The 26,313-nt window shown below is 36.6% G+C and overlaps 2 protein-coding genes across 2 annotated transcripts; one reads left to right on the plus strand and one right to left on the minus strand.

Moving 5' to 3' along the window:
• Window positions 1-83: 83 nt before the first annotated feature.
• Window positions 84-25,818, plus strand: Setd3 (SET domain containing 3). The gene is made up of 7 exons (XM_031974619.2): window positions 84-565; window positions 870-1,361; window positions 1,467-1,590; window positions 22,905-23,019; window positions 23,731-23,883; window positions 24,616-24,939; window positions 25,058-25,818. The coding sequence occupies exons 1-7, from the start codon at window positions 451-453 to the stop codon at window positions 25,181-25,183; spliced, it is 1,449 nt and encodes a 482-aa protein (XP_031830479.1). The 5' UTR covers window positions 84-450; the 3' UTR covers window positions 25,184-25,818.
• On the minus strand, window positions 1,754-12,889 carry LOC116426105 (uncharacterized). Its single transcript, XM_031974609.2, has 2 exons — window positions 11,434-12,889; window positions 1,754-4,875 (listed from the first exon to the last, which is right to left on the minus strand). Exons 1-2 carry the CDS (start codon window positions 11,566-11,568, stop codon window positions 2,008-2,010), a joined length of 3,003 nt encoding a protein of 1,000 aa, XP_031830469.2. The 5' UTR covers window positions 11,569-12,889; the 3' UTR covers window positions 1,754-2,007.
• Window positions 25,819-26,313: the final 495 nt, after the last annotated feature.

Below are 26,313 nucleotides of genomic sequence, written 5' to 3' on the forward strand. Positions count from 1 at the left end.
ATCTCATGTCGCGCCAAAGTCGACCTTCAATCATCGAATAAACATTATCCCTTGTTACATTAATGAAATAGATAACAATGAAATTTAATGATACACATTTTCAAATTTAATAAAGGATCACGAATCTGTGTATCTCGAGCGGATGAAAGGAAAGGTTGATGAAAAATGATTTTGACAAGAGGTCTAGCGTAATTGTGAAAGTAGGTGACCCCTGATAGAAATTGAAAATCAATAAAGTGCAGTGGAGTCAATAGTATACAGGGAAGGAAGGTAGCTCCACTCTGCCATTTCGAGGTTATGTCGGTCGAGACACAGAAAGCGCAGAGCGTCAAACGTTCTATTTTTGTTTCGGCGAAGTGTTTATTCTTGCTAGCCGTAGAAACGCGTCACACATTATAATGCATCTAAATGTGAGAAGAAGTCACGAAAGTGCCGTGAGATAGTACAAACATGGGCAGAAGAAAATCTCACGGATCATCTAAAAGTAAACACGTTCCAAATCAAAGGCAATTATCTTCATCAAAAAGAAATAAAATAAATGCCTTGTGTGAAAAGCTGTTTCATCGTAAGTATATTTTTTTGTGAATATATTTTTGAGTATTCCACGTTATTCGGTTAGCATCCTTCTGCTTGTACCATGATGCCTCAGAAAGGACAGTAAAATGTTGAATGAAACATAAGCAGAAATTGTATCAAAGTCATTCAATAATAAACAAATCAGTTTTATATGTGTGTTGAGAATAATTTCATGAACCTTAAAATCTGAAATGTAAAATATATGAAGTTTGTTTAACTTTATGCTAAACTCTCTCATCTAAGGAACTTACTGGAATAGACCCAAATAATAATTTGTTTTTATATTTTATCAGTTAGCAGTAATTTAGCTTATGTGACACAACTATGGGACAACTATATAGAAATATCATCAGTTTTGGAGAAGGTTAAAAGGTTGGAGGAAATGAAGACAGAGTCATTAAAACGGTCCCATGGTATTGGACAATTCATAAGTTGGCTCAAAGAGAATGAAGCTAGTTTTGATGGAGCAAGCGTGGCTGAGTTTCCGGGATATGATTTGGGCTTAAAAGCGGAACGTAACTTCCTTGAGAATGAGTTGATTTTAAGTATACCAAGGGAGCTTACTTTCAGTATTCACAATGTGGCGCCAGAATTAGCTTGTCTCCAAAATGACCCATTAATACAGCATATGCCACAGGTGGCTTTGGCAATTGCACTTTTGATTGAAAGACATAAAGAGAACTCTAAATGGAAACCTTATTTAGATATTCTTCCTACGAGCTATACCACAGTGTTGTACATGACTGCTGCAGAGATGATTGAACTTAAAGGCAGCCCTACATTAGGTACATGTTTATTTTACAAATTAATCCAGAATCATCGATTTGAAATTTACTTACTGGAAATATAAACTGATTTAATTCATGGTTGTTTTTTCCTTTTTCCTATAGAAATTGCTTTAAAGCAATGTAGAAATATTGCAAGACAGTATTCCTATTTTACTAAAGTATTTCAAAGTAACAATAATGCTGTGTCTGCTATACTCAGGGATGTTTTTACCTACGAAAGATACTGGTGAGTAGTAAAAATAATTCTCTTTATTTAGATTGTAAGGTAATGGTCCCAGATTCTTCTGGATATAAATAAATATGTTTTATTGTATATAAATTTGAACGAATAAGTTTACAATATCAGGAAATGTTTTTGATATAACGTAATAAGAATAACGTACTAATCCTACCATTCTAAATTACATTAACTTTAACTGTTTAAAGTGGTTTTGAAACTCTATACAATCATATGTACAATTTGTAACTGGGCAAGCAGTTACTCCTGGCTCTAGTAGATACATCGCAGTCAATAATGCAGTGATCAATCTATGAATCTATCTTTCACTTTGGAAATGGTTTCTATACACGTGAAAAATTGAATTTCACTTGATTGCGAGAATACTGTTATGTACCAAGGTTTCAAAACAAATTCTTTGAATTATTATTTCATGTAATCAGGTATGGTTTCCCAACTATCGTTGGCATCCAAAGAATCATTGTCGATATCACTTTTAGAATCCATTTCCCCAGTATGTTGTATGGTATCGCTTTTCTCTGGCCTCTTGGTTGTCGAGGTGGCAACTACGTTCACCATGACTGTGCTCAGACTGCTCGAATTCGATAGTTTTCTCGCAGCCAACATAGGTCCTTGAAACACAGCTCTGGAGAAGGTGTTCCTGTATCTGTACTTCTGCTTTTGTTTGATCCTGCATATAATAAATATGGCCAAGAAAACGACGATAGTCACACCAAGAATCGCTCCACTCGCTATTATGCTCGGTCTTATTTTCGACAGAGTTTTTCCCTTCTCATTCTTGTCCTCGTCTTCACTGAAAACGTCCGTTTCAGTGTAGACCGTTCGAATATCAATGGAATTTGGTTCCTGTTTCACAACCTCTTTTACGAACCCGGATTGAATCATATTCGTAGTATCATTAACTCCACCAGTTACTTGATTATTTATAAATACCACACCAAGATCGTTACTATTTTCAGGGAATCTCTTCTCTTCCTTATTGAATTCACTAGCGAAGCTTCTCTGAATGTCCTTCGCGAACGGCAGTGAGTCGAAGGTTGTCAACAAATCGATGATTTGCACTGCACGACGCTCTCCTATCTTCTCTTTCTCGTCAGAGGTAACTTCATCTTTGACCATCGGGGTTGCAGTGTTGGAGAACGTTTGTGTAGTAGTGATTTCTTCCTGCTGAATATAATTCACCGGATTGGACTCCGAGTTAGTTGCGTTTCCATAGGACCCTGTCATGTAGTCATTGATTCTCTTATCATAGCTATTGTCAATTCCTCTTGCTTCCCCAGCACCAGTTTCTTTAAACGACAAAGTCGTTGTTTCCGAGTTCTTTCCGTCTTTGCCTTCGTCGTTCAACTTCTGCACTTTGATCCGCGACACTTCAGCCAAGTGAACCTTGCTAGAGCCTCTCTGCCTCAGCGCGATTAATTCTTCCAGACTCATGTTCCTAGACTTTAGCAGTCTCTCCAATCGTTTACCTGCGGACCCAGATGCAAACAACTCGAAGATCTCTGCCCTTGCCTCTGGCTCCACTTCGGATATAACGTCTTCGTAGCTCTTCTTCGCGGTAGCATTCACATCCTGATGACTGTTGAATGTGTGATCAGCTTCTATAGAAGCCGTGTCGTGATTCTTCGTTAAATTCTCGCCAGACAACGAATCCAGCACAGACTCTATCTTCTCCATCATGGTTTTGCCTTGATCAACCACATCAGTGGAAGTCGTAACTTCGATACTGTGATCCTGATAAACCGCCGATGCATCGTCCTGGTACTCGTGCTCCATGTACATATTATAATCCTCTCTTTCAGGCTGTCGGGCGGTCACATCGTCTTCCATGTTTACCTTTTTTTCATCTTCCAAGGGTGCCTTCGAACGCTCCGTAGGGTTCAGGAGTTGCTCGATGCTTAACGTCGACCCTCTGTCTTCGTAACTTTCCCGAACTAGTTCCGGCGATTCGCCGTTGTTGTCCTTTACCGTCAGCCACATCGGGGACATCGCGTTTCGGCCGTTCTTGTAATCAGGGAAATCGGAGAATTCCATAATCTCGTCCTCATCCAACCCATCAGTCTTGACCCCACCGTTGATTTGCAGTTTCCCAGCGGTCTCGTCGGTTCGCATCAATTCCATGGAATTGGTCGCAACGGGGAACGGCATCGATGTCGTAACCGAGGCTGGAATGGCCGCCGCAGGCGTTCCCTTAGCCCGCGGGGGTTCCGTGCTCAACGATTTTCCGGTCGTTGATTGTCCTGAACGTGTCCTACTCGAATACTTCGAACCGGTCGTGTTTTCATGTAGATCGACCATTACCGGCATGATCGAGATTACTCCGTCTTTCGATGAACTCTTCAGTCTAACGGATTCCGTGCTGGCCTGCAGCGGCCTTTTTGTGGTCGGCTTAGCGACTGGCGCTACGGTTGTCGTCTCATCAACGTAGTCGTCGGTGTCGAGATCTTTCGATTTAAGAGCGTTGATCGCGTCAGCTCTGCCTTTAAGAAGATCATTCAGTGTTAGGTTCCTCCTCTGTAACAGTTCCGACAAGCTCAAACCCTCTTCCTGCTGCATCTTCAGCAAGGACTTCAACTCCATCGCATTCTGCACGAACTGGTGCCTGGATTCCGATTCCGGGGAAACTGGTTGGGCGCCTAGCCGAGACCAGGATCCGGTAGCTTCCGTTCTCGAGGTCTCGTTCTCTGCTAGGGCAAACTCGTAGTTTTGAGGAGGTCGCCTTTTTCTTGGTCTTGGCTTTAAGTATTCCTCGTCATCGAACTCGTGCTCGTAATCGTTTGGACGCACTTGGAAGGCTTCTCGGTACTTCGTCGAAGTTAGCTCTCTATATTCTGTTAGGTCTTCGGGTTCTGTCTTCTTCCTATTGCTTGCTTCTTGGGGATTCAATGTATTCACTGGTCGATTGTTTCTTCGTCGCGGCAGGACTTCCTCTTTCCTGTTTCCGTATTTCCCGTCAATCGATTCGTAATCTCTATAGTCGGTGTGTGGGATTCGTTCATGGTTCCGTGAAAATGGAGGATCTTTTCCTCTATTATTTTTGTACTTTGAGCCTTGCTGAATGGAATCCTCTTCGCTGTTTTCCAGTTTGTCCTCGGAGTAGCGCGGTAGTTGAGAAAATGGAAGCAACGGAACCGTGTCGCCGTCCCTCCATTTTGGCTCTATAGCCCCGCCATTTTTCCGCCAACTTCCTAGCCGTTCGCTTGAATTTTCGTCATCGTAGATCGAGAATCGTGGGGGGTCGTTCTTGACTTCTGTTCGCTTCCGAATTTCCTCCTAGAAATAGTTTGATTTTAATAAATACGTAATAAATAAAAGCAGTAATATACAAATATTAAATCCAGTTTTAGTTTTATCGATGGCTAGTTTTATAGTTACAGTTACATACAGACACTTAATAAAAACGTGCAGTGATGATAAGAATAATTCCACAACAATTTTTATATTTCTATTTGCGGTTTCTTCTCTAAATACTTTAAGGACAGATGACGCAATATTGCGTCAAACTCAATATTCCTTAGAGACAGTCCGCTGTTGCAAATGAAGGTTGACATCAAATTATAAAGAACAACATTTACTCGAAATTCAGAGACGAATGCTTAATATATTATAATATATCCCAACAGCAATAATATGTTTCGAAGTAAAATTTAATTAAGCGGTTTCTCGGAAGAAACAAAATCCTATTGCTTCTTTAACGGGATAATCAAGAATTGATTTCATTCTGTTAGAGGAATTATGTAAATAAAAGAATCGCGAGATAATTCCGTTAAAGCGAGAACGCTCTGTATTGCTTTGATGATTAGATGATAAATTCCTCGACGATCAACTTATAAATAAGATTTTCTAAAACTTTACGAAAGCGCGGATTACACGATGCGCTAATTCCGATTAAAATCCGCAGTTGTATCTTCAATTACGAAACTTTCCCCCGATCGGGCGAGATGATTCGTGGCGTGAGAAGAATATTTCATAAATGTTTATAAACGTGCAACAGAATATAAAATGCTGCGTTCTACGCGTTCCTGCATCACTTGCTGCATCCGTTGTGGATTCCATATCGTCGTGGTTATTCATGAGTGAACCGTATTTTGCCAGACGTTTAAAGACGAAAGTGTCTTTCATTAAAATTCAATTAGTCTCTAAACTACAAACGATGCGTGTGAACGCGAAGCTTAGGCAAAGTTCAGTGACTACAAAAGTGGAAAGTGCAATTGGCCAGATGCAATTAGCGCAGTCACGAATAAAGCACGAACGACAGATAGCAAATAAACGATTAACCATCCAAATCCAGTGATAATTGACTAGCTTACCAAATTTATGCATTTATAATCGAATAATACTATATAAGTACTCCTCCATGTTTCTAATTTGTTTAATATATTCGTGAAAGACATAACATTCTATTTTGATTCAGTCCCTTTAAATTTCTCTAGAGTCACACACACACACACACGCACACGCACACACACACATTTTGCAATTTATAAAACTAGATAAAGTCAGAATAGTACTCGACATTAAAAGTACCGAGCAATTAGAGTGACTTTTTTTAAATTTTCTATAAAAATTAGGACAATACATGTCTTGAGATTAGAATATTTTCCCAAATACACAAATTTAATTGAAAACCTTTTACAAAAGCTCCTTCATAATTTAAGTATTTGCATAATAAAAATTCTTGAAATCTTGCAAAGAAGGCAGGATTTTCTTTAACACTAGTATTTGTAAATAGCTTCAAAGAAACGTGATTGCACAGAGATGCCTAGTTCAATAACGTGATTAATGATCGTTGTTAAGCGTACTAATGGTTGGAGTTTCCATCGGTCGCCATATTGACCGACTTGGTTACGGGGGTCGTTAGAAGACACTAGAATCTTTCACCGTATTTATTAATATTAACAGTATTATCAAATATTTGTTTAATAGTCATTATTGTCACACGAACTTGTTTCTTTTTAATAAAACCTTATTGAAGAAGTCCGCGATATGTGCAACAAAGAGTTTGCAAAGTCTCGAATTTTCCGTGCGCAGTAGCAGCTTTCTCTTTCTCTTACAGTTTACCTGTTACCGTGCGGTGGTTTTTTTTTCCACCGCGGTGACCTCGATGCGTATTTTGACATTTTTAGCTGTCAGAAATGTTTTAGAGGTATCAGTTAACACGGTGCAAGTTTTTTCAATGTGTTCACATTCTTGATGCTTTGACAAATTCTCGAAAACAGAGAAACTTCGTTGATTCGCAAAAGAATGGACAACTAAGAATTTCATTTTCATCTGTATTCCAATTTCTTTTTTCGTTTTCGTTTCATCTTATTTTCGATAGATTCTTCATGATAGTGTTTACAAGCTACATAAGAAAAAGAGAATGCAAATTCACCCTTTGTAGACGAAAGGTGATTCTCAGTCACCATTTAATTTGACTTACTAAAATTATAAAGTTTTATATAAGCATAACGTTAAGCTTTGTATTAGTGCATCAATATGTGAAATATTGAAATAGCTTTGCTTCGTAATTTCTGTACGTTTCCTCGTTAATCAGTTTGAAAGAATATCGTCAATGTCTCACTGGAAAATGTTGAATATTTCTAGTGAAAAACTTTCGAGTGCAAAGGGTTAACACATAAGGGATATTTTCACCCTTAAGAACGGAAACGTAGCAGAAAAACGAATTGTTTAACATTTCTATCGAGGTCTACCACGAAGTTACATGTTTTAAATATTTTTTAAATCGAAATTTTCGGATTGTTAAAGTTTCATTGTAATATAAATAAAGAACTAATCTATGTTTCTTTATTCCTAATTTAGTAAGCACCAATTTGATCGTAAAAACGTGTACGAATTGGCTGCTTCGTTTGTTTCGCGGCAACGTGTTATTATTTGACGCTTTTGCTCGCGAACGCTCGTCGAACGTGCGAATATGACGGTGAAATGTCCCGAACATTTCACAACGTGTACCTGTTACCACGAAAAGAAAAATAAAAGACAGGTAAAAATTGCGACCGGTTAAAAGAACGTCGTCCACTTTCGTAGCGAAGACGTTCACCCCTTCGACTCGATATGTTAGCGCTTCTTCCGGCCTTATTAACGAAAATCAATATTTCTTATGTTTGGTGCAAACGAAAGTTTCCTCTTCATTAAAAAAAAGAGAATATAGATTGGTTAGGTACAAAATAGTTCCTGGAGAATGAAAGATTAACAGTAACGGATGAATGAAATTTGGAACTTTAAAATCTATTAATTTGAAATTTGTGAAACTGTTTAATATAATTTAACAATCTTTATCGGCTACTGTAAAATTGAAATTAGTTTAAATGCAGATGTGATATACGTATAACATGTAGATATAAATACTATTAAACAAGTAGAAACAAAGGAAAAATGACTAGAGCTTAATTTGCAGGTGTTTATGTAACTTCATACTTTCATGGATTCGGTTGTTTTCAGAAATTAGGTAACAATTGAAAGATAGAACAAAAATTGAAAGTAAAAGTGATATTACATTTTCGCTGTTAATTAATGATAATTTTATCTAAGACTAGAAGTTAAAAGCCAATGATGTAATATATTCTGTTAGAAATATAATCATTGTAATTTATATTGATACAAGCATTATGGTACACTTAAATATACGAATATTCAGAAGATTAATTAATGAAGAATGAAAACTTTCGTTGAGTTCTTAGAGTATAAAATTGATACAAATTTTGTAGCCATAGTCACTTATTACAGATTATAATTATTGAATTTTTAAAATAATATCTTTTTGAAATGTTGAAACTGAGAAAATTTTTAGAGTCGAAAGGAACATTTGAAGAATCGAATATCGGAGAAACTATTTCGATGCAATCGTGCAATCAAGTGAAATATTTTATTTTCGATGATGATATCTATTCTTTCTGCGTGGAATGACGAAAGTAATCTATTTATATAACAAAATCCAGCAGTTTCATTTCCGATATATTGTTAGGTTGATTTTAAATTAAAATTTCATTTAAATTTGCAATTTAAATATTTTAATGTATGTTTCGATTGCTCGATTCCCCTCTGATTTCCATATGAGAAAAAATTATTTTCAACTGTTTTAGGTAAGTTAAGAATTTATAAAATATATTAGTAAAAAATAAGAATATATAAATATTATACATACGAATAATTAATATATTTTATCTCTCGACCATATGCATCGAATTTCAAATGGTTTCTCCAAGTTCTTATTTAATACAACATGACGTATGTCACAGAACAGCAGCAAATAGTCTAAATGTGTGATAGGTTAATGATTTCATCAGAAGGACATAATAATTCAATAAGATACTTCAGCTATATATTTTTGGATTTGTCGAAGTTCTTAATAAGGGAAACATTTTTCAGTGGGATATCTATTCTTGGTAGTTCTCCTCTAAAAATGTGAATTTACATAAACATCCGCAGCCTGATTATAACATTTAATTAAGTGTACCATACAACGTAACAGGAAGTCGCATAAAAGAAAGAGTTATGTAAAAACAAGAAACGTTCCCAACGAGATTCGAGTCTTGATCTCTAAGACAGTAGTTTCAGATTCGGTTTGTCAGCCTGTAACGATTCACCGAAACTTTATAATGAAAATTCAAAAGGGATGGATTTGCACTCGTTGATTGCTTATCTTTTGCTAGCACAAAATTAATTGTTAATTGGCCACCTTTTACCAAAGAGATCCTGCGGTATCTTATTTCATTGTACATTCGAAAACAATGCAATTTACATTATCATGAATATTATAACAGCTCAAAAGGCTAGGGGATCGATTACAATAAAGATATAATTTGAAGTCTTCGTTTTCACTAAAACGTTCACACAGCCGCCATTTTAGATGATGCGGTAACGTTGAGGACTCGTAAAGGAAACTAGAAGAATTTCTGTTTCCCACATATTAACAAGCTCGGCGCCACGAGAAAGTTACATTTACAATTTTAGTTACAAACTGCAGATAATTTATTGACGTTTTTGATGAAATATTGACTTATATACTGTAAGATTTCTTTGGTGATATTTATATATTTCTATATCACCTCCTGATATTTTCGTTGTTTTTGTAACGTATATCGCTAGCTGTGATCATGAATCTCACAAAAAGAATAAGATATTTCCATTTTGATTTTCGAATAAATTATTCAAATCGCGTATATAATTTTATACGTAACAGTTGTTTCGGAGGAAAACTTTTTCTGACAAAAGATTGATTGCTTACGAAACTTGTGACGCAAACCGGATTTGCTCATCCTGAAAAATGTACTTCACGCCAACTTTGCACCAGATTAATGGACTGCGGATAATTATGCAAATAAAAATATATTCATCTTTAACTATTGCTCCATGAAAATAGGAAATAAATTGAAATTTCATTAAGGATCTCGAGGGGACAAAAGTAAAATAATAATTTACTTGAATCCTCGTTGAAAATCTCATTTTATTGAATTTTGAAAGTTTCCGGTGTAGTAATTACAAAGTGCCTCATTAAAGGATTACAAAACTTTCGTACTGGCAAGTGACTATTAGACAGCGGATTTTATAGCATTCATTAACGTAGAAAACACATCGAAACAATTAAACTCATTCGCGTTTACAACGGTTTTTATATTATTTCCATCAGACAAAACCCTCAACAGTCGAGATAACTTCATATTAAACTCCTAGTTAGATGAATCAACCCATAGAAATCAGAATCTAAATAAAGAAAACTAAAATAAAGTAGTACAAACATTCCACTTTACGCAAACGTCTATCCGCCAGTATAATCGCTTCCCAAGATTCATAATTAACGAAACGAACCGTTTAATTCGAATTTCCATAAACTAATTTGCAAGTTAGCTCTATGCAAAAATACAAGTTATTTTAAACATTTTAAATTTCATTCCAATCTTCATATGTTCATTATAGTACTCAAGTGAACCAATTTATTTTCAAAATTATTTCGTATACTTAACACTTTCTGGATGTCAATAATTGCAAAATAAAAAACCTGAAATCCGCCGTTCCGACGGGCGCGGTGATTCTAATGTTAACACATTCGCAACTGGCAAATTTGTCATTTTTTTAACATTCATTGCCGATAAAAATGAAGAAAACCTTAACTCCTTAACAGCGATAGTTGCCCATATAATGCATTCGCAAAAATTTCCATATATATTTCTTTATTATTTCTTTTTTTATTATATTTATCAAATACAAACATCCTTTTTTGTTAGAAAATTAATTATGTTGTAAAAAGAACAATAAACTCAAGGGGAGAAAGAGTTGCATTAAAGCGCGTTAAACGAATTGCCGCAAATTTCTGTTGGTAAAACAGGGACAAAAATTCGAAAATTTGTTTCGAAATATTAGTCTCGTAACCATCTATTGTTCGACAGTTATTCTATTCGAAAACATGTGAATTCACATTAGCAGTCACGAATGCGTTAATCGAATACTATTTGCTTTTCCTATCGACATCACCAATGTCAATATTCCTAAAAAATAACATTATGAAAAAAAAACCCGTTCCATCGTCGCTTACATCTTCAAACCTACAGAACTTTCTCCGCGCCAATAAAGATATTACTTCTCCCGAGAAAAAGCGCCAGGAATAAACGGTCGCGCGTAAAAGTAACTCGTAGGCTCGGCGTTTCTAAGGTTAACGCGGGCAATAAAGGCTTTAATATCTATTATCATTCTCCCCGCGCGCGGTACGGAATTACGGGCGTGCGATTAATGTACCGAATTAACCCAGAACGTGAGATCGGCCGATCGCGCGGTTATGGCGTAGCGTTTTCCCAGCTGCGTTCTAATGTAATCCGCAAAATTTCTCTTTCTTACCCGATGATTCTGATCATCGTCCCGGGGAACGAGACCGCCGCTCGTCCGGATCGGCTCGGCCTGAACGAACCTATCGCGCGACGAGTAGTTAAACGTGAAAAGCATCAGCAAGAGCGGACACAATATTTTCCACATCGTTGCAGCGCGATCGAAACACGGACAGCTCTTCGTCCCCGATACACCAGGGGATCTCGCTATCCTCCACCGCGTCCGGATGATCCGGCTCGATCCCGTGGCCCGCCGCTGATAGGTGCACGTACAGCGCCACTGCTCCGAGAACAACGAAAATCGCGTTCTTCCTGTTGCACAGGCCGAGGATTTCCTCAGGGCTCATGCAGAACCACTCTTCTTGTCCCTTCGCGCGGCTTAATGGCGGCCGGACGCGGCTCGTTTCCGCCAGCGGGCTTCTCACGAATCTTCTCAGCCACAGCCGACTTTAATCGTGTCCCCTTGATTTGGTTACACGCTGTCTTCGTGACAATTGTACTTTTCGAATTTTTATTCGACGATCTGGGTTCTCCTCTACGTGCACTGGACAATGGTTTTGAAATTGCAGAAGAGGTTGGAGTGTTTATTTTGAGATTTAAGGTTAAGCTTTGAATGTACTGATGCGAGAATGGTAGTTCCGGGATTTGAATTGTTTACGAGTGTTTTATCTTAGTGTCTTAGAGCTCGGTATTGAAACCATGGATGTTCCTTAAGGAATCTTGCAGTCACTTTTCAGTTATCTAATCCGATTAATACAGTTAATCTTTAGTGGTTATTTTCTGTGCCCATGGAAACGGTACTTCTGAGCTTATTTAAAATTAAGAGAATCGTTAGGTTTGCTTTGTCTGCTGAATTTCGACTTCAGAGCTACAGAAAAATACCCCTCGCAAAATCGTTGATTCCACTACCCCAAGTATCTTCGCGTCGAGCAACCGAACTATCAGTCAGTATCTCAAAGTTCTCGTCTCTCTTTACGTTTCAACTCTGGCACTAGCAAATCTCAATTCTTCGATCCCAATGCAGCTGTAGCATGTTTCACGTCGACGAAAGCAGCTCGCGGTATCTCGAAGAACCGTGTGCCAATCGAGGGACGAATCGTTCTCAGTTCGGGACGCACCGTCGCACCGTTCCCATGTGATCCTCGTCGAAACAGGAATTCCTCCCGGGGCGAATCACTCGATCACCGGCTGCGTTCGAAGGCCGTGCAACATTGTGTTTTAACGGAGACGACGCGCGGATGATGAGATCGTCGCTTTCAATCGGCAGCTCGTTTACTTTCGAACCGGGCACCACCACGGCTCCTCTACGCTCGGCAAATCGTTCCCGCGGACTGACGCCGGTTTTCTCCGCGCACGGTCCTAAGTAAGTCGGTGAAACTCGAGAGCAGTCAGTCAGTCTCTCTCCTCTACCTGGCGAGCGTTCGCCCGGATGATCCCCTTCGCGATCGCCGGATCATCGGAGATGAATTTCATCGCAACGATCGTCCGGTCTACGATGGTCGATATTTGCGAGATAAGCGTGCTTGATCGTGCCTAGCGGAACGGACGGTCGGACGGACGGTGCGGAGAAAGAATCAGCTCGCGATCGATCTAACCTCTAGGAAGCGGAAGTCAGTCCCTTCGATGCACACTCTCGAGCAGCTCGTGAATCGGAATGTTTTGAAACGGCTCATCTAGTAGCGTTTAATACGTTCCCTATCAGCGCTTACTTCGGTGACGGTCTCCGCAATTATAATATTTTCTTCAATCCAACAAATCTTCTAAACAAAACATTAGAAAAATGAAACTGAAACGAGTCATTGAGTTCCTAAATATAACGTCGTAGTTTATAATTTTTAATAACAATATACATAGAATAATTTTATTTTCATTATGTGAAATATAGAATTACGGCCGTCATAAATATGTGACGCTGGTAGTGAGTGTGTTAAGCTAGAACTATCGATTTTATGCGATACATATGCAAAAATTCAATATTTCTACAAGTTTGATTGTTGCTAATGTTACGGTGCAGATTGTAAATGAGTAACGACTAAATAAATAACAGCATTTTTGTAATCCTTATAAAGATTATAATAATTATATTTTTTGGGTTCGTTTGGATATTCGTTATAGTATTGGACGAAACTATTTATTTCCAAAATAATTTTGGATATTTGATACTTTTAAGGTATCAGTAATTGGGAACTGAAAGAACTGATATCCATTTTGACGAGTACAGTAGTTCTAGTGTTAACTCTTCTATTATATTTCATCCAGCAGTGACCATATGTTTTGTTTCGTTCTTCTTTTTCTTTCAAGGAAATCTATTGGGAAAACGTTATTTTTAGAATTGTCATCTGATAGTAGTACAGACCTACATAGAAATTTATTTTATCGTCAGTGAATCTGGAAGTATATAGAAGAACAGTATGATCTTAAATCAGTAGTTGCAACTATAAACGCAAGTAATGAAAGTGAAACTCTCGGATAATATAGTTTCTTCTATAATACCAACCAAATAGACCTCTACGAACACATTCTCAATTTAGAAATATTTCTAAAAACTACCAAAAAAACAGTATCGTTAATTGACTTCGAATTTAGCACTACGACAAAATGTGCGTTAACCAGTTAGTTGTTTTTGACGAATATACGCGCCACGAAGAAACGGCAAGATTTTGTGTTGTGACAAGTATACTCGTCAAAAACAGCTGACTTAATTTTTGCGACACATTTTAGGAACATTCTTCAAAGAGGTCGCAACAGCTAACTGATTAAGTAATCAACTTTATTTCTAAATGTAGATCTGTTGTATCGATCATCGTACATACAATGACTCTGATGCCCATCCTTGATCATTGACCCTTTCGCCATGGAAATGCAATTTCCAACAATTACCGTATAATTAATTTGATTCATCGTTCAGCAAACACAAGTATCGATGCACGATGCGGATCATGAAATTCAAACGAGGTTGAGGAACGGCTGAGAACGCTGTTCACGTTTGCGTGTTCCGCGGTGTTACGTATTTTACATTCCCATAAGTTATTCATGACTGAATGTTTGACAATTCACTGTTTAGAAAATGACTAGAGAACATCAACGCGTTGACTGCCATGACGACCACCGATGACCGGAGTTACCAAATTCCTTGAGAACAGTTGCAATAAGAAAATTCATGTCGAATAAAAATATATTGCTACGTTAGTAACTATATAGAGAACAGTGTAACGCAAGAACTGTGATACCGTATTAACTCTTTGTACTCGACAATATTTTCCATTATAAGTATTCATTATTTTTTGATGAAGTATCGATATTAGTTGAGACTAGCATAGAAAAACATCTAGATTAGAGGCTATAATTGTTTTATTTGTATGTCTTACATGTTGATTATTATTTTATTATTTTATTGCGTTGAATCAAATGGTATTTGAGAGTCTCTTCAGTAAAAGGTGTTAATAATTAATTCTAATGCTATTTGTCTTCGCTATGAAAGAATAAGTAACATTGTACGAGATACTCAAGATTCTTGTGGCAGTCAACGTGTTAATTAATGATTTCTGGTTAATTAATCTAGTAATGATTTATTCTGAACCTCCTGTGTTCCAATAAGTTCTTGGGTTTTTTCTCTAAAAGTTATACAGTTTAACTTGGTTTTTTTCTTTAAAATCGCGTGCTTTAAGGAGTTAAATCAACTACAGTTTGATATAACCGTTTACTAATTAATTAATTCGAAAATATTTGAGAAGCACTATTATAAAATTGTCCCTATATATGATGTAGTTGCTACGTTAGCAATATTTCTATAAGCAGTTAGGAAAAAGTGGAACACCGTGTTTGCCTCGGAAGGGACCGACTTCCTTAATCACGATTAAATGATATTTCCTTGGTTTGCTTTACGATTCTTTGTTAGTTCAGTCCGCAAGTTTATTCACGAAATACACGGTCTGCCAATAAACTAATTGCACAAAAAAATAACGGTAAAGCTGGACAAGCCTCTCACTTGAATTTGCGTATGTAATGACCTTTGGCGGCACATTCTTACGTCAGTTTTCAAACAGACCTGCAGCAACGAGATTCTAAAATTATGAAGTGTATTATATTATTCTATTCAGCTTTTTTTTTAGAAATAACATTTCGATCTGAATATACTGAAATAGTAATCTATGGGGCGGACTGCATAAATAGTATTTACTTATTACTAATATTTCCGATGTTTATGGATATTTATGAGAAAGATCGATAGAATACAGGAAATTTTATTCTTTATAATTTATTGTTGTATAATTACATAAAGTAGACCATGTGAATGGAATTAAATGAGCAAAGAAACCTGCTTATAACACAGTAAATTATTTTTATGTACATCCATTCCACTATTTACGCAATACTTTTTACACGCGGTATTAATTAATGCCATCTCGTTTTATGTGGTTGGATATTATACTTTTCCGTGATTTTATTTTAAATATATAATTGAATATATAATATATTAATAAATTTATTTAGGTATTCATTTATTTTTATTTGTTTTCTTTTTCATTTATTTCAAACGATGAGGATATTGACTTTGAGCTAATTAAAAAGACAGGGTTGATTATTTTGAATTATATTATTGATTCTAATACCTTCCTTTGTTAACTTATGTGAAAGAAATATTTTCATGGTTCATACAAAATTCACGTAAATTAGACAATCTACATAAATAGGGAGATAAGTGTAATTATAAATATCGATGATTTTTGCAAGATCTACCTTGTATAACGTTTCTTTCTAACAAAGATTAATTTTATACTAGTAAATTAAGTGAAAAGTATAAAGTAAAATTTTCTCACTTAAAACTTCCTTAAGCAAAAATATACAATTTTACATTGTTTATTTATTTCTTCGCGTAAGGCATTTTCCTATTGATAATAGTATTCAATTAAATCAACTAATTACTCGTGCATGATACAAATATTCCGGGCCAATTTTCTCAAAAAAATGGTCCCAAACGATGAAATGCCAATCAACAATTTCGAATCATCTTTTCGCAAAGAACTCCAACCCTTTCCAAGTCGAGCCACCAGTTACAGGGACACCCAGTGTATTAAAACTCGGTCGGGTTCCCATCGAGCAATCCAGCTAATAAATGTTATTACATCCTTTATTTTCCGCGGACGGAACGATCGTTACTTTTTACACGCCTAATGGCAGCCCACTCTCGGTTTCATCACGGTTTCGTCACCGGTCCCGCCGCGGATGTCGAGCGTCTTGAGTTTGCAGGACGTAATGCTCGTAGCGTCCGCGGGCGAATCAATGATGGTCATTAAGGGTACGTTTATAGCGAGGCTGTGATACTCGATAAAACCACGATGAGAGCGCAGTGAAGGAAATATATTCATACTTTTGTTTGAAATGAAAGCGTTTACGTTGAAGCGGCGAGTAGAGATACGTTTAATTAATTAATCAACAATACTAGCGTTGTGAATGGGAGTTGCAGAATGCTTGAGTCTTTGAAGCTTCGAGGCTTGAATGATTACAGTTCTGTGAAGCTCGATTCTTACGGGGTTAGGGTTCTATGAAACTCGAGTTTTTGAAGCTTCAAGGCTCCGCTTTTGAAAGCTCAGAGTTCTATGAAGCTCGAGTCTTTGAAGCTTCAAAGTTCAGTCTTAAAGTCTACGTCTTAAAGGCTTAGAATTGCATGAAGTTACAGGCTCAGTCCTCGAAAACCTAGAGTTCTCTGCGACACAAGTCTCCGAAGCTTTAAAGCTAAACTTTAAAGGTTAAGTCTTCGAAGCTGCAGGACCTGGAAGCTTTAAATCCCTAATCTAAGGCTTAAGAGTCTTCAATGTTCAAGTTTCTATGCTCAAAAAATCAAACCATCTGTTACTATATCAACACTGTACAGTATTAATAGAACAACAGTCACCTCGAGTCTTCAAACATAAAGACTCAATGATTGAGTCTTAACTTCTATAGTTCAAGGTATGAGCCCTGAGAGCTGTAGCTCTTGAGGCTTGAGTCACGGCTACAGCTTTCAAGGCTTAAGGCTTAGGACTCGTTTATACAGCATTGTGAATACACTCTCTTAGCCTTCACCGTAGCACACTCCGCTACAGACGTACCCTAAGAAACCGCATCAATGATTTTAATTGTAATGATTCACCGGCGACATCCGCAGAATAACAGAGACGACAGGTCTCGCGATCTCGTCGCCGGGCTCCGCGATGCACCGTAGAAAGTGGCGGAGATCTCACGATCTTCGATTCGCAGCACGACCTTCCCACGTGCAGCGGACTGTGCATCCATCCCCACGGTGCAACGGTTCACGGTGCGCTCGTCTCCCCGATTCTTATCGGTTCACGATATATTGCGAAACGACCGGCGTCGTTTTTATCCGCTCTCCCTCTATTCCTTCTTCTCCTCCTTCCTTCCTTCTTGTTGTTCCCAGCCGAGACCGTTTCTCCGGCGTTCGTTACACTGCTACTCTTCCCGCCGGCGTTTCTCTCGTTAACCCTTCGTTAATTCCGCGAATGGAATTAAGATAAATTGTACTGGTAACTAAGCAGTCCAGTTTTTATAAATATGAATGCTTAATGTTTAATGTACGTATTTATATTTGTATTGTATGCTTACGTTTATGATATCAATGTGCTGTACTTATAATTTTAATTGGTTAATTATCGTTATATTCACTTGACGTTGCAAATGAAAATTCTTTATTTGGAAATGGAATATTTTTTTTTGGAGTGTATTTCAATCATTTTTGTAATCGTGTCGTGTGTATTGGTTTTTCTGATTTTCAAGTGGTAAATAGACGAACAAGGTGTTATATTGAGTTATAATATTAAGTGAAAAATTGAGAAATATAGGATAGAAAAGGCATATAAAAAATGATTAATGTACATTAATACATGATCAAACACGTAACATAGATCTAATACACTTTTAACACAACTTTTTCTAATTTCATAATTATTATCACTAATTATTATTTATTGTTGGATTTATTTTATTATCAATCATTGAAGAGAACGCAAAGAAATCTTCTATTCATTCTAAGTATACGCTTACTTTGATGGTAAAATACGAAAGATAAGAAAACAGTCTTAAATTTAACTTATATGCAACGAATAACATTGATTTTTATTAACCTCTAAGTATGAACATACGGTATCACAGACTTCTATACAAACTATCGCGAATTTTGAAACTGATAAAATTTTCGTTATGTACTTGACACTATTGCTATGTCGAGATACGTAAATAAGTAAAAACAAATAAATGCAACAAATTTTCTTATTGGGTACTACAAACAAGAATATTCAATCATTTCCGGACTTCGAATTTTGAAACCAGTGAAATTTCCATTATATACTTAACGCCATTGCTATCTAGAAACACTGAAATAAGTAAAAACAAATGAATACAATATATTTCCTTATTTAGTAATATACAAGCAAGAATATTTAACATTAATCGATAATTTCCATACTTAAAGGCTAAAATCACATCCCCGTTTAAAGACTAAACCAAATTAAAAAATCTTCACCACTCGTTATCACATGCATGGCAAACGGTTAAATCGCCTTACTAAAAGATAACATATTGTTCCGCGACTGTCCATTGTCAATACCGTTGAAATATTCATTTAGAAATTCTCAGCGCGGCTGATCGTCAATTCTTAAAAGACTCTATAGACAGATAAAATGTTAATGAAAGGCGCGAGAGAGAAAAAACGTGTCCAGGAAAAGAAACGTTGCTCTCTCGCACGGGAATAGTTAAGCGCGCGCGCGTTACAGTCGGTCCCTCTCAGCCGATATCTCCTCTTCCTGAGATCGTCGCGGAGAATCGCTCGAAGAGAAGACTTTCACACGAGGCCGAACTTTCATACGCGGTTTTATCTGTCCGTGGTAACGCGCGCGCGCGCGCGCGCGCACCGCAGTGCGTTCCCTTTTCCCGTTCTTTTTTCACGGAATATAATTTTCTATTATCGCGTAAACGCGCGCCGCTCGCTTCCAGTTTCCCAGCTGATTTGCTGAATCGCATTACCCTTCTTTCTCGCGCGCTGCGGCTCGCGATGAATTATTTATCGTCATCGGGTTCGTCGCGAAAAAAAGAAGAAAGAATAGAAACACGAAAGAAGCAATACATCCTACAGAAAGATTCGAAGAATTCGCTGGAAAATGTTTCTTGAAATCCATAGTGGAATTGAGTTATTTGCCGTAGTAAAACGATGACCCGCGCTCGGACTAACAAATAACCGTTTTTATAGGGTATTCCGAGAAATTTGCGTTGAATTATTCTGTAATGCTGCTCGAGTGGTACTAGAAAGGAATATTAACACTAAACGTAACGCGAGGTTAAATGACCGGTTTCAAAATACGATTTAAAATTCTGCGTTCTTTTCTCGTTCATTTAACTTTATATCGATTTCTATGTTGTTCGATTAATCGGTTTTTCAATGTTTGTTCTTTATTCTCCTTCTGTTTTCATTAAGAAGAATTTAATGTCTAACTTGGTTGCTTTTATTTTATAACTAATTATTATTTTGGTAGTTCTGGTGTTAAGACAGAAGATTAGAAAGAAATAAATGAGATATTTTTATAAATAATATAATATAAATATTCATGATAAATAATTTAACAAGATACATGAGATTAGATCCTAATCTATTAAAACGTTCTTTTATATGCTACATTGTTTCAATTACGGTAGTCTTTATTTTTTTAAATTTTCGAATGTAATAAATATTATGAATATTAAAAATAATTTATTGCCACTGGAATATTGTCGACTATTCTTAAGTGTCAAAGTTATGAAACTGTTCGTTCCGTTTACAGAATTTCATCTTTTGTTTTGCGGTTCGCTGCGCTCGATCATTCATAAAGCTGAACTATTTCATTCATTAATAATTACCAGTTGCGTTCGTATCTCGTTTGTCGATCATGTTGCCTGCTTTTGGAGACAGATTTCCTTCTTTACGTAAGAGGAAGTAATCTAATAGCCACGCGACAACCAGAACGATCTCGACAATACGATCGGAGCTTTCGTTTGTCCACTTTTGTCCCGTTGCGGTGATCCAGACAAGAAAGTACTAGAGCGAGATTGTTACCTTCAGATTATGCTCGAAGGAGAAAACATACAATCTTGAAATTTTTTCAGTAATAGCTTGCTTCGAATAAAATGTCTTCTTAAATACTTACACGGTTATTTCCCTCAACAGAAAAAGTCATTTTCTTGTGAGCCGTACGATACATGTATCGAGGAGTCATTCCCGAAAGTAAAACACAAAATGTTATTTTGTGGTTTGTTTTTATTGTTAGGTGAACGTATAGAAGTTATCTTGAACAATAGTAAATTCTAATAAAATATTCTTTTACATAGTTTTCAAAATTTCTTCTTATCGTCTTTTATCATTGCATAAAACACAAACGTTATTGTTAATAATGTAATATTTTGACAAGTCTTGAGTTTATTTCATTTTTACATTTTCAACGTGCAGAATACATAATTAACATATACAAGACAACCATGAAATCAAGCCTATACAATCTTAACTACATTATAAAAATCCTACAAAAACTATAATTGTTTATCACTACATATAACGTTTTAAAAAATTCTGAATAGGAAAAGCACAATGATACACACTTTACTGCTAAAGATTTACTCTACTTCACATGAATGGTTCTCGTGTGTAAATACACAAGAAGAGGATTCCCTTTTTCAAATTTAACATGATTGTGTTACCAATCGAATAAAATAAAAAATTTACTATAGAAACACGTGCGAAAGTATTCTTAAAATTTGATTTTTTAAATCTATTATTTTGAAAACCGTGTAAATAAAGTACCGTGTAAATCGAGGGATAGATTATTTTCTCACTCATACAATCAAACAGCAAACTGACAATACGTTAACGACGTCAGTATCCTTCGCCTAATAGCGAAAAACACTTGTTCCCCGTCAGCAGCTCGATCATGGAAGACCATAATTCGTCGAAAGTCGGTTGGAGAACTTGTAAAATAATAACGTCTCGTGATTTTATGCCAAGTACCGCGACGTATTTCAGGTATTTTAGAAAGTGAATGAGCATTGAATAGTTTTCTGTTCTCTTCATCTCGTTCCTCGGTTTACGAGTCTTTGTCTCGAATTCACGCGGCCATATAAAGCGTCCGCCATTTCCCTTCGTGCGCGCTCGCGCTCACGCTGTTTTCCTTCGACTATGGCGCGCGTTTGCTCGCTGGCGCACGTGAAACGCGAACGCTTCCCCCGGGGTAGAGAGAAAGTCGAGGGAACACACCGCGGAGACGACGATGGCAATGAATCTTCTTTTACTTCCATTTCCGGAATTGTGGGTCAAGTTCTTGCCCGAAAAGCAACCCATGGCCGCTGTTCCAGCGATACTCTAAGCGTGCCTCTCTCGAAGGCGAAAGTCACTTCCACCTTTTTTTCTCTGTCCACGATTTCGGCGTCCGCGTGCCCATAAATACATACCTCTACTCGTCGAATTTCTATCCGCGGGAGAGTCGCCTAATGCGAACCATTCACCTAAATCGTACCTTTCTAATCTGTTTTTTGTTGTTACATTGTTGCTGTTTACGAAAAGGTTTGTGCGTAAATCAATGGACAATGGGGATTATGGAAAAGAGGATTGAAACATGATCGTGTTTTTGACTTATAGATGAATAGTTAATAAATTTTACACTTTTAGGAAATTAGATTTTTAGTGTGATCCTTTTGTTGTATTTTTGACTTATAGGTGAATAGTTAGTACATTGAATAATTGAATTAGTTAAATAAAGTTCAAATTTAATAATTAATATTATACGTTGAATATCCCCTTTCTGTTCGTTTATGTATGCGATACGTACATCGATTAATTCCTTTTCCAATCACATTTATCATCACTTTCATCTACGAAATGATAACTTTTGAAGGAAGCATCATTTTGGAAAGCGACAGACGATCGTTCAAGAAACATTACAGATATTTAAACGTCGAATAGTAATAAAACTAAAAGGTTTGTTAGAGTTTTATGCAATATTAATATTTCTGTTTCAATTAAGCCAGAAAGGATGATAGTTCTTTTTTTATAGATATTTACGAAAGTTTGCTTCTCCTTTCATTCTTTTGAATCAATGAATTGATAATTAATTAATAATTATCATGATGAGAAAATTAACATTTTCTCATTTATCAAATCTGAGTGGAGTTTTGTTTACTAATACAACAATACCATATGTCGTTGCAAAAATGAAATTTTACGAATCGGTGAAATATTATTTCATCATCTGTATGAGATTAATTGCAGTCAACGTGTTGGAGAAGTTGCATGGGTTACTATTATCTTCTATAAACATTATGCTCGGTTCTCCTCATTAATTGCTTAAGTAATAACCGGGTGAAAAGTTTCACAATTCCGTCGAATCGCTTTGCAATTCCCCCTGATAGCGGTGCGCGGTTGGAAAACTCATATTTCCGCAACGAAATGTGATGAAATCCCTGTTTCAGCTGGGCAGTTTCTACGATTATGACGAGGCAGAACCTAATTCCAAGTGAGGACGGCTCACGCATGATCCACGCTTTGATCCCGATGTGGGACATGTGCAATCATGTGAACGGGAGAGTGAGTTTCCACGAATCGAGACTTAACATATGCTTCTAACGACGACCGGCGATGGGTCTTCGAGCATTTTAGGCTACAACTTCTCGAAGAAGTTCCAGTTTGATTTATATCTCAGCTAATAAAAACCAACACAAAACACTTGTTCAGCATGTCTATGTTTCAACTTAAACAACTGGAAAATTGAATTGTTTTGAATGTTCAACCGTTTCCACTCGACAGCTTTTCACTAGAAACATTCAAAATTTTCTGATGACATGTAGACGATAGTGTATCAAACAAGCTTAACGGGAAAGCGTACGTAAATTGGGGAACGAAGCTATTTTATTTCACTATTCCACATATTAATATATCATATAAAGCTACATATTAAATGTTGAATTTTGTAATTTTGCTGTAATGAATCTAGTAGCAGCTGAGTCGCCTGTCGAGTGCAAAGGGTGTATTTCTTTGAACCTTGCGTTCCTTCATTCTTTACAGTTCTCTACAAATTTATTAAGCTGTTGAAATTGGTGTTTATTTGTGGAAAGTTGAACTTCAAGTTGTTTAAGCTTCGACGAGTCGTACTTGTGATGTTTGAGGAAGGTTAAGCTTGAAAGTACTCGATTGGATCGAAATATGTTTGAATAGTTTGGGTCTAAAAGCAGTCAAGTAGCTGGTGTACTCATCACTGATGATGACGCGTGACTTTGTATCGACTTGTTTTCATTTTAGATCACCACTGATTTCAACACGACCTCGAACCGCTGCGAGTGTTACGCTCTGCGGAACTTCAAGAAAGGAGACCAAATATTCATTAGTTACGGGCCTAGAACGAATTCTGATTTTTTCGTGCACTCGGGATTCGTGTACATGGACAACAAAGAGGTAACATTGTTCATCAAAGCAGACAAAGGAATCCTCCAAAAGAGTATTTTAAATTATATTGTAGAATCTTTATGTTATTTGATTTATTATATTACAAGATGAACAAACAAATTCAATATGTTTTTTTCTTTCGTGCGAGATGTTTTACGAGTATTGTACTGAACAATGAAATACTACTTTATTCGAGTGGCAACCAGACATGAATATTACATAAACGTAACGACGTGTTGATACTTGGAGGAATAATGGCGGCTAATAAAGGGCATTGAACTGTTGTTTACACCATTGAAAGCCACTATGTAGTGTACAATGAGTAACTCTATTACTCGAGAGAATCACTAACACAGTTTTTTGTAGTATTTTTGAGACAATCATTTTTACACGAACAATTAATATTTTACAGTAGGAAATTAAAATAAATTATTGAAATAAATATACATAAATTATATCGATCACTTTAAATTAAGCAAATTGCTATTAAGTTCAACATTAAGTATATTCATCTAGAAGAGATTAAGAAAATATTTTAGAAAACTATTACATATACAATATAAAATTAAAGAACGTAACTGGTATTATCAAAATTACATTCTTTAATTTTTTTTGTCTGTGTTATTGAAATTCTCTTTTAGTCGTACCTTATGAAACGTAAAAATCAATTTGATGATATCTTTTCCCATTATTACAGAGTTTGTTATTAATACTATAAGAAAAGAATATATACTGTTTCAGGACGGTTTCAAATTGCGTCTTGGAATCAGTAAAGCAGATTCTCTGCAAAAGGAACGCATCGAATTATTAAACAAGCTGGACCTACCATCGGTGGGCGAGTTCCTGTTGAAGCCAGGAACGGAACCAATATCCGATTTACTGTTGGCATTCCTGAGGGTGTTCAGTATGCGCAAACAGGAACTGACGCATTGGCTCCGGTCGGACCGGGTTTACGATTTAAAGCATATGGACTGCGCTCTAGAGACCATCGTCGAGGAGAACGTCAGGAAATTTCTGCTTACTAGGCTGCAGCTGTTAATTGCTAATTACCCGACGACTCTGAAGGTGAAAGTGAAACGAAAATACCGTCCGCAACACGATTGCGACTCCCTATCAGACACAAAATCACGGTCATTACAGTCTTTTAAGTAATTAAAGTCTTTTATTTCTTCTTTTTTTTTAGGAAGACCTGCAGTTACTCGAAACATCGTTACCGCAAATGAGGAAGTTAGCTATTCAGCTAAGAGTGACGGAGAAGAAAATTCTTTTAGCCGCGCTTGAATACGTGGAACAATGGATCAAGGCTTAATAAACAAACCGGATATGAACTTTGCTATACAAAAACAATGTTTTTTTTTTCATTTAGTACTGAAGAGATTTACTAAGGCGTTGTGTTAGTATCGGTATTACTAATTAAACTGGCATTTGCTTTTTAACATTTATCGGTCGACCCTTAGAAAGCGGATGTTTTGTAACTTCGTTAGCGGCGATGCCTAAGTCAGTTTGGATTCTTATTTATCGATTTTTCTAAGATGCTTCGACTCTTTACTGGGTTAAATATAAATAATTAACAGTTTAAATTGGCCGCCAGAAAATGAGAAGTTATGCAGTCTTTGAGACACCGAATCCAAATAGAGCCAGACACCGCCATCTAAGGGTTAAGAAGCAAACGATCGACCCGTTCCGGTTGTGTGGTTACAGTTCTTTTTATATTCATTCGAGCGCTAACGGCTGCAGGTCAGCGATTTACCTAACCATTGTCGAATGCCGGCTGCGATCAACGATCTGCTTTAATATGTGCATCCCGATATTTTAATTTTCGTGATGCTGCTTATTCGTACAGGGTGAACTTGACATAGCCACGGTACTCCATTTCTAACAGTGGCGTTATCTATTTTTGCGCGTATTTTTGTAATGATTAAATTACAATATTGGGCAGGCAAATACTTTTTTTCGTACATCTGTGAACCTTTACTCTCTATTCCTTTTCTTGATTAAAAACCGCGGCGTCTGTGATATTCATGAATTGTTCGAATTTCCTTTTTATGAATTGTGTAATTTGAGTATCAAATTTTAAGTATCCATCACCTACATCCTATGTAGTACACATATGAACTGTTGACCTGCTAAGGCAATAGATACAAATATATATGATTTTTTTATGCCAAAGAAAAAGGACTGTACCTTAGAGGTTTCAAGGCATTTTGGTTTATGATTGTATATAAAATACAAAAAAAAAATATTCATTAAAATGCATAGAATTGATCTGTGAATGATGAGTTGAAAATTGGTGTTTATAACTGAAAGATTCTGAATGGCTTTAATCATTAAAGAAGCATAAATTAAATTATGCCTGACAATTCTATACTGACTCTAACATAAAAAATGATGATGGGGTATATTTCTGATTCATACCAGGTTCATATGGTATAACGATGT

The sequence above is a fragment of the Nomia melanderi genome, chromosome 12 (assembly GCF_051020985.1).
Source record: "Nomia melanderi isolate GNS246 chromosome 12, iyNomMela1, whole genome shotgun sequence".
Lineage (NCBI taxonomy): Eukaryota > Metazoa > Arthropoda > Insecta > Hymenoptera > Halictidae > Nomia > Nomia melanderi.

Excerpts from the sequence above, each read along its gene's own strand:
- Setd3 (XM_031974619.2), top strand. The coding sequence starts at position 451 with ATGGGCAGAAGAAAATCTCACGGATCATCTAAAAGTAAACACGTTCCA. Across the intron at positions 1,591-22,904 it reads TTTACCTACGAAAGATACTG|CTGGGCAGTTTCTACGATTA; the intron begins GTGAGTAGTAAA and ends TCCCTGTTTCAG. Across the intron at positions 24,940-25,057 it reads ATTACCCGACGACTCTGAAG|GAAGACCTGCAGTTACTCGA; the intron begins GTGAAAGTGAAA and ends CTTTTTTTTTAG.
- LOC116426105 (XM_031974609.2), bottom strand. The coding sequence starts at position 11,568 with ATGTGGAAAATATTGTGTCCGCTCTTGCTGATGCTTTTCACGTTTAAC. Across the intron at positions 4,876-11,433 it reads ACGATGATCAGAATCATCGG|GAGGAAATTCGGAAGCGAAC; the intron begins GTAAGAAAGAGA and ends AACTATTTCTAG.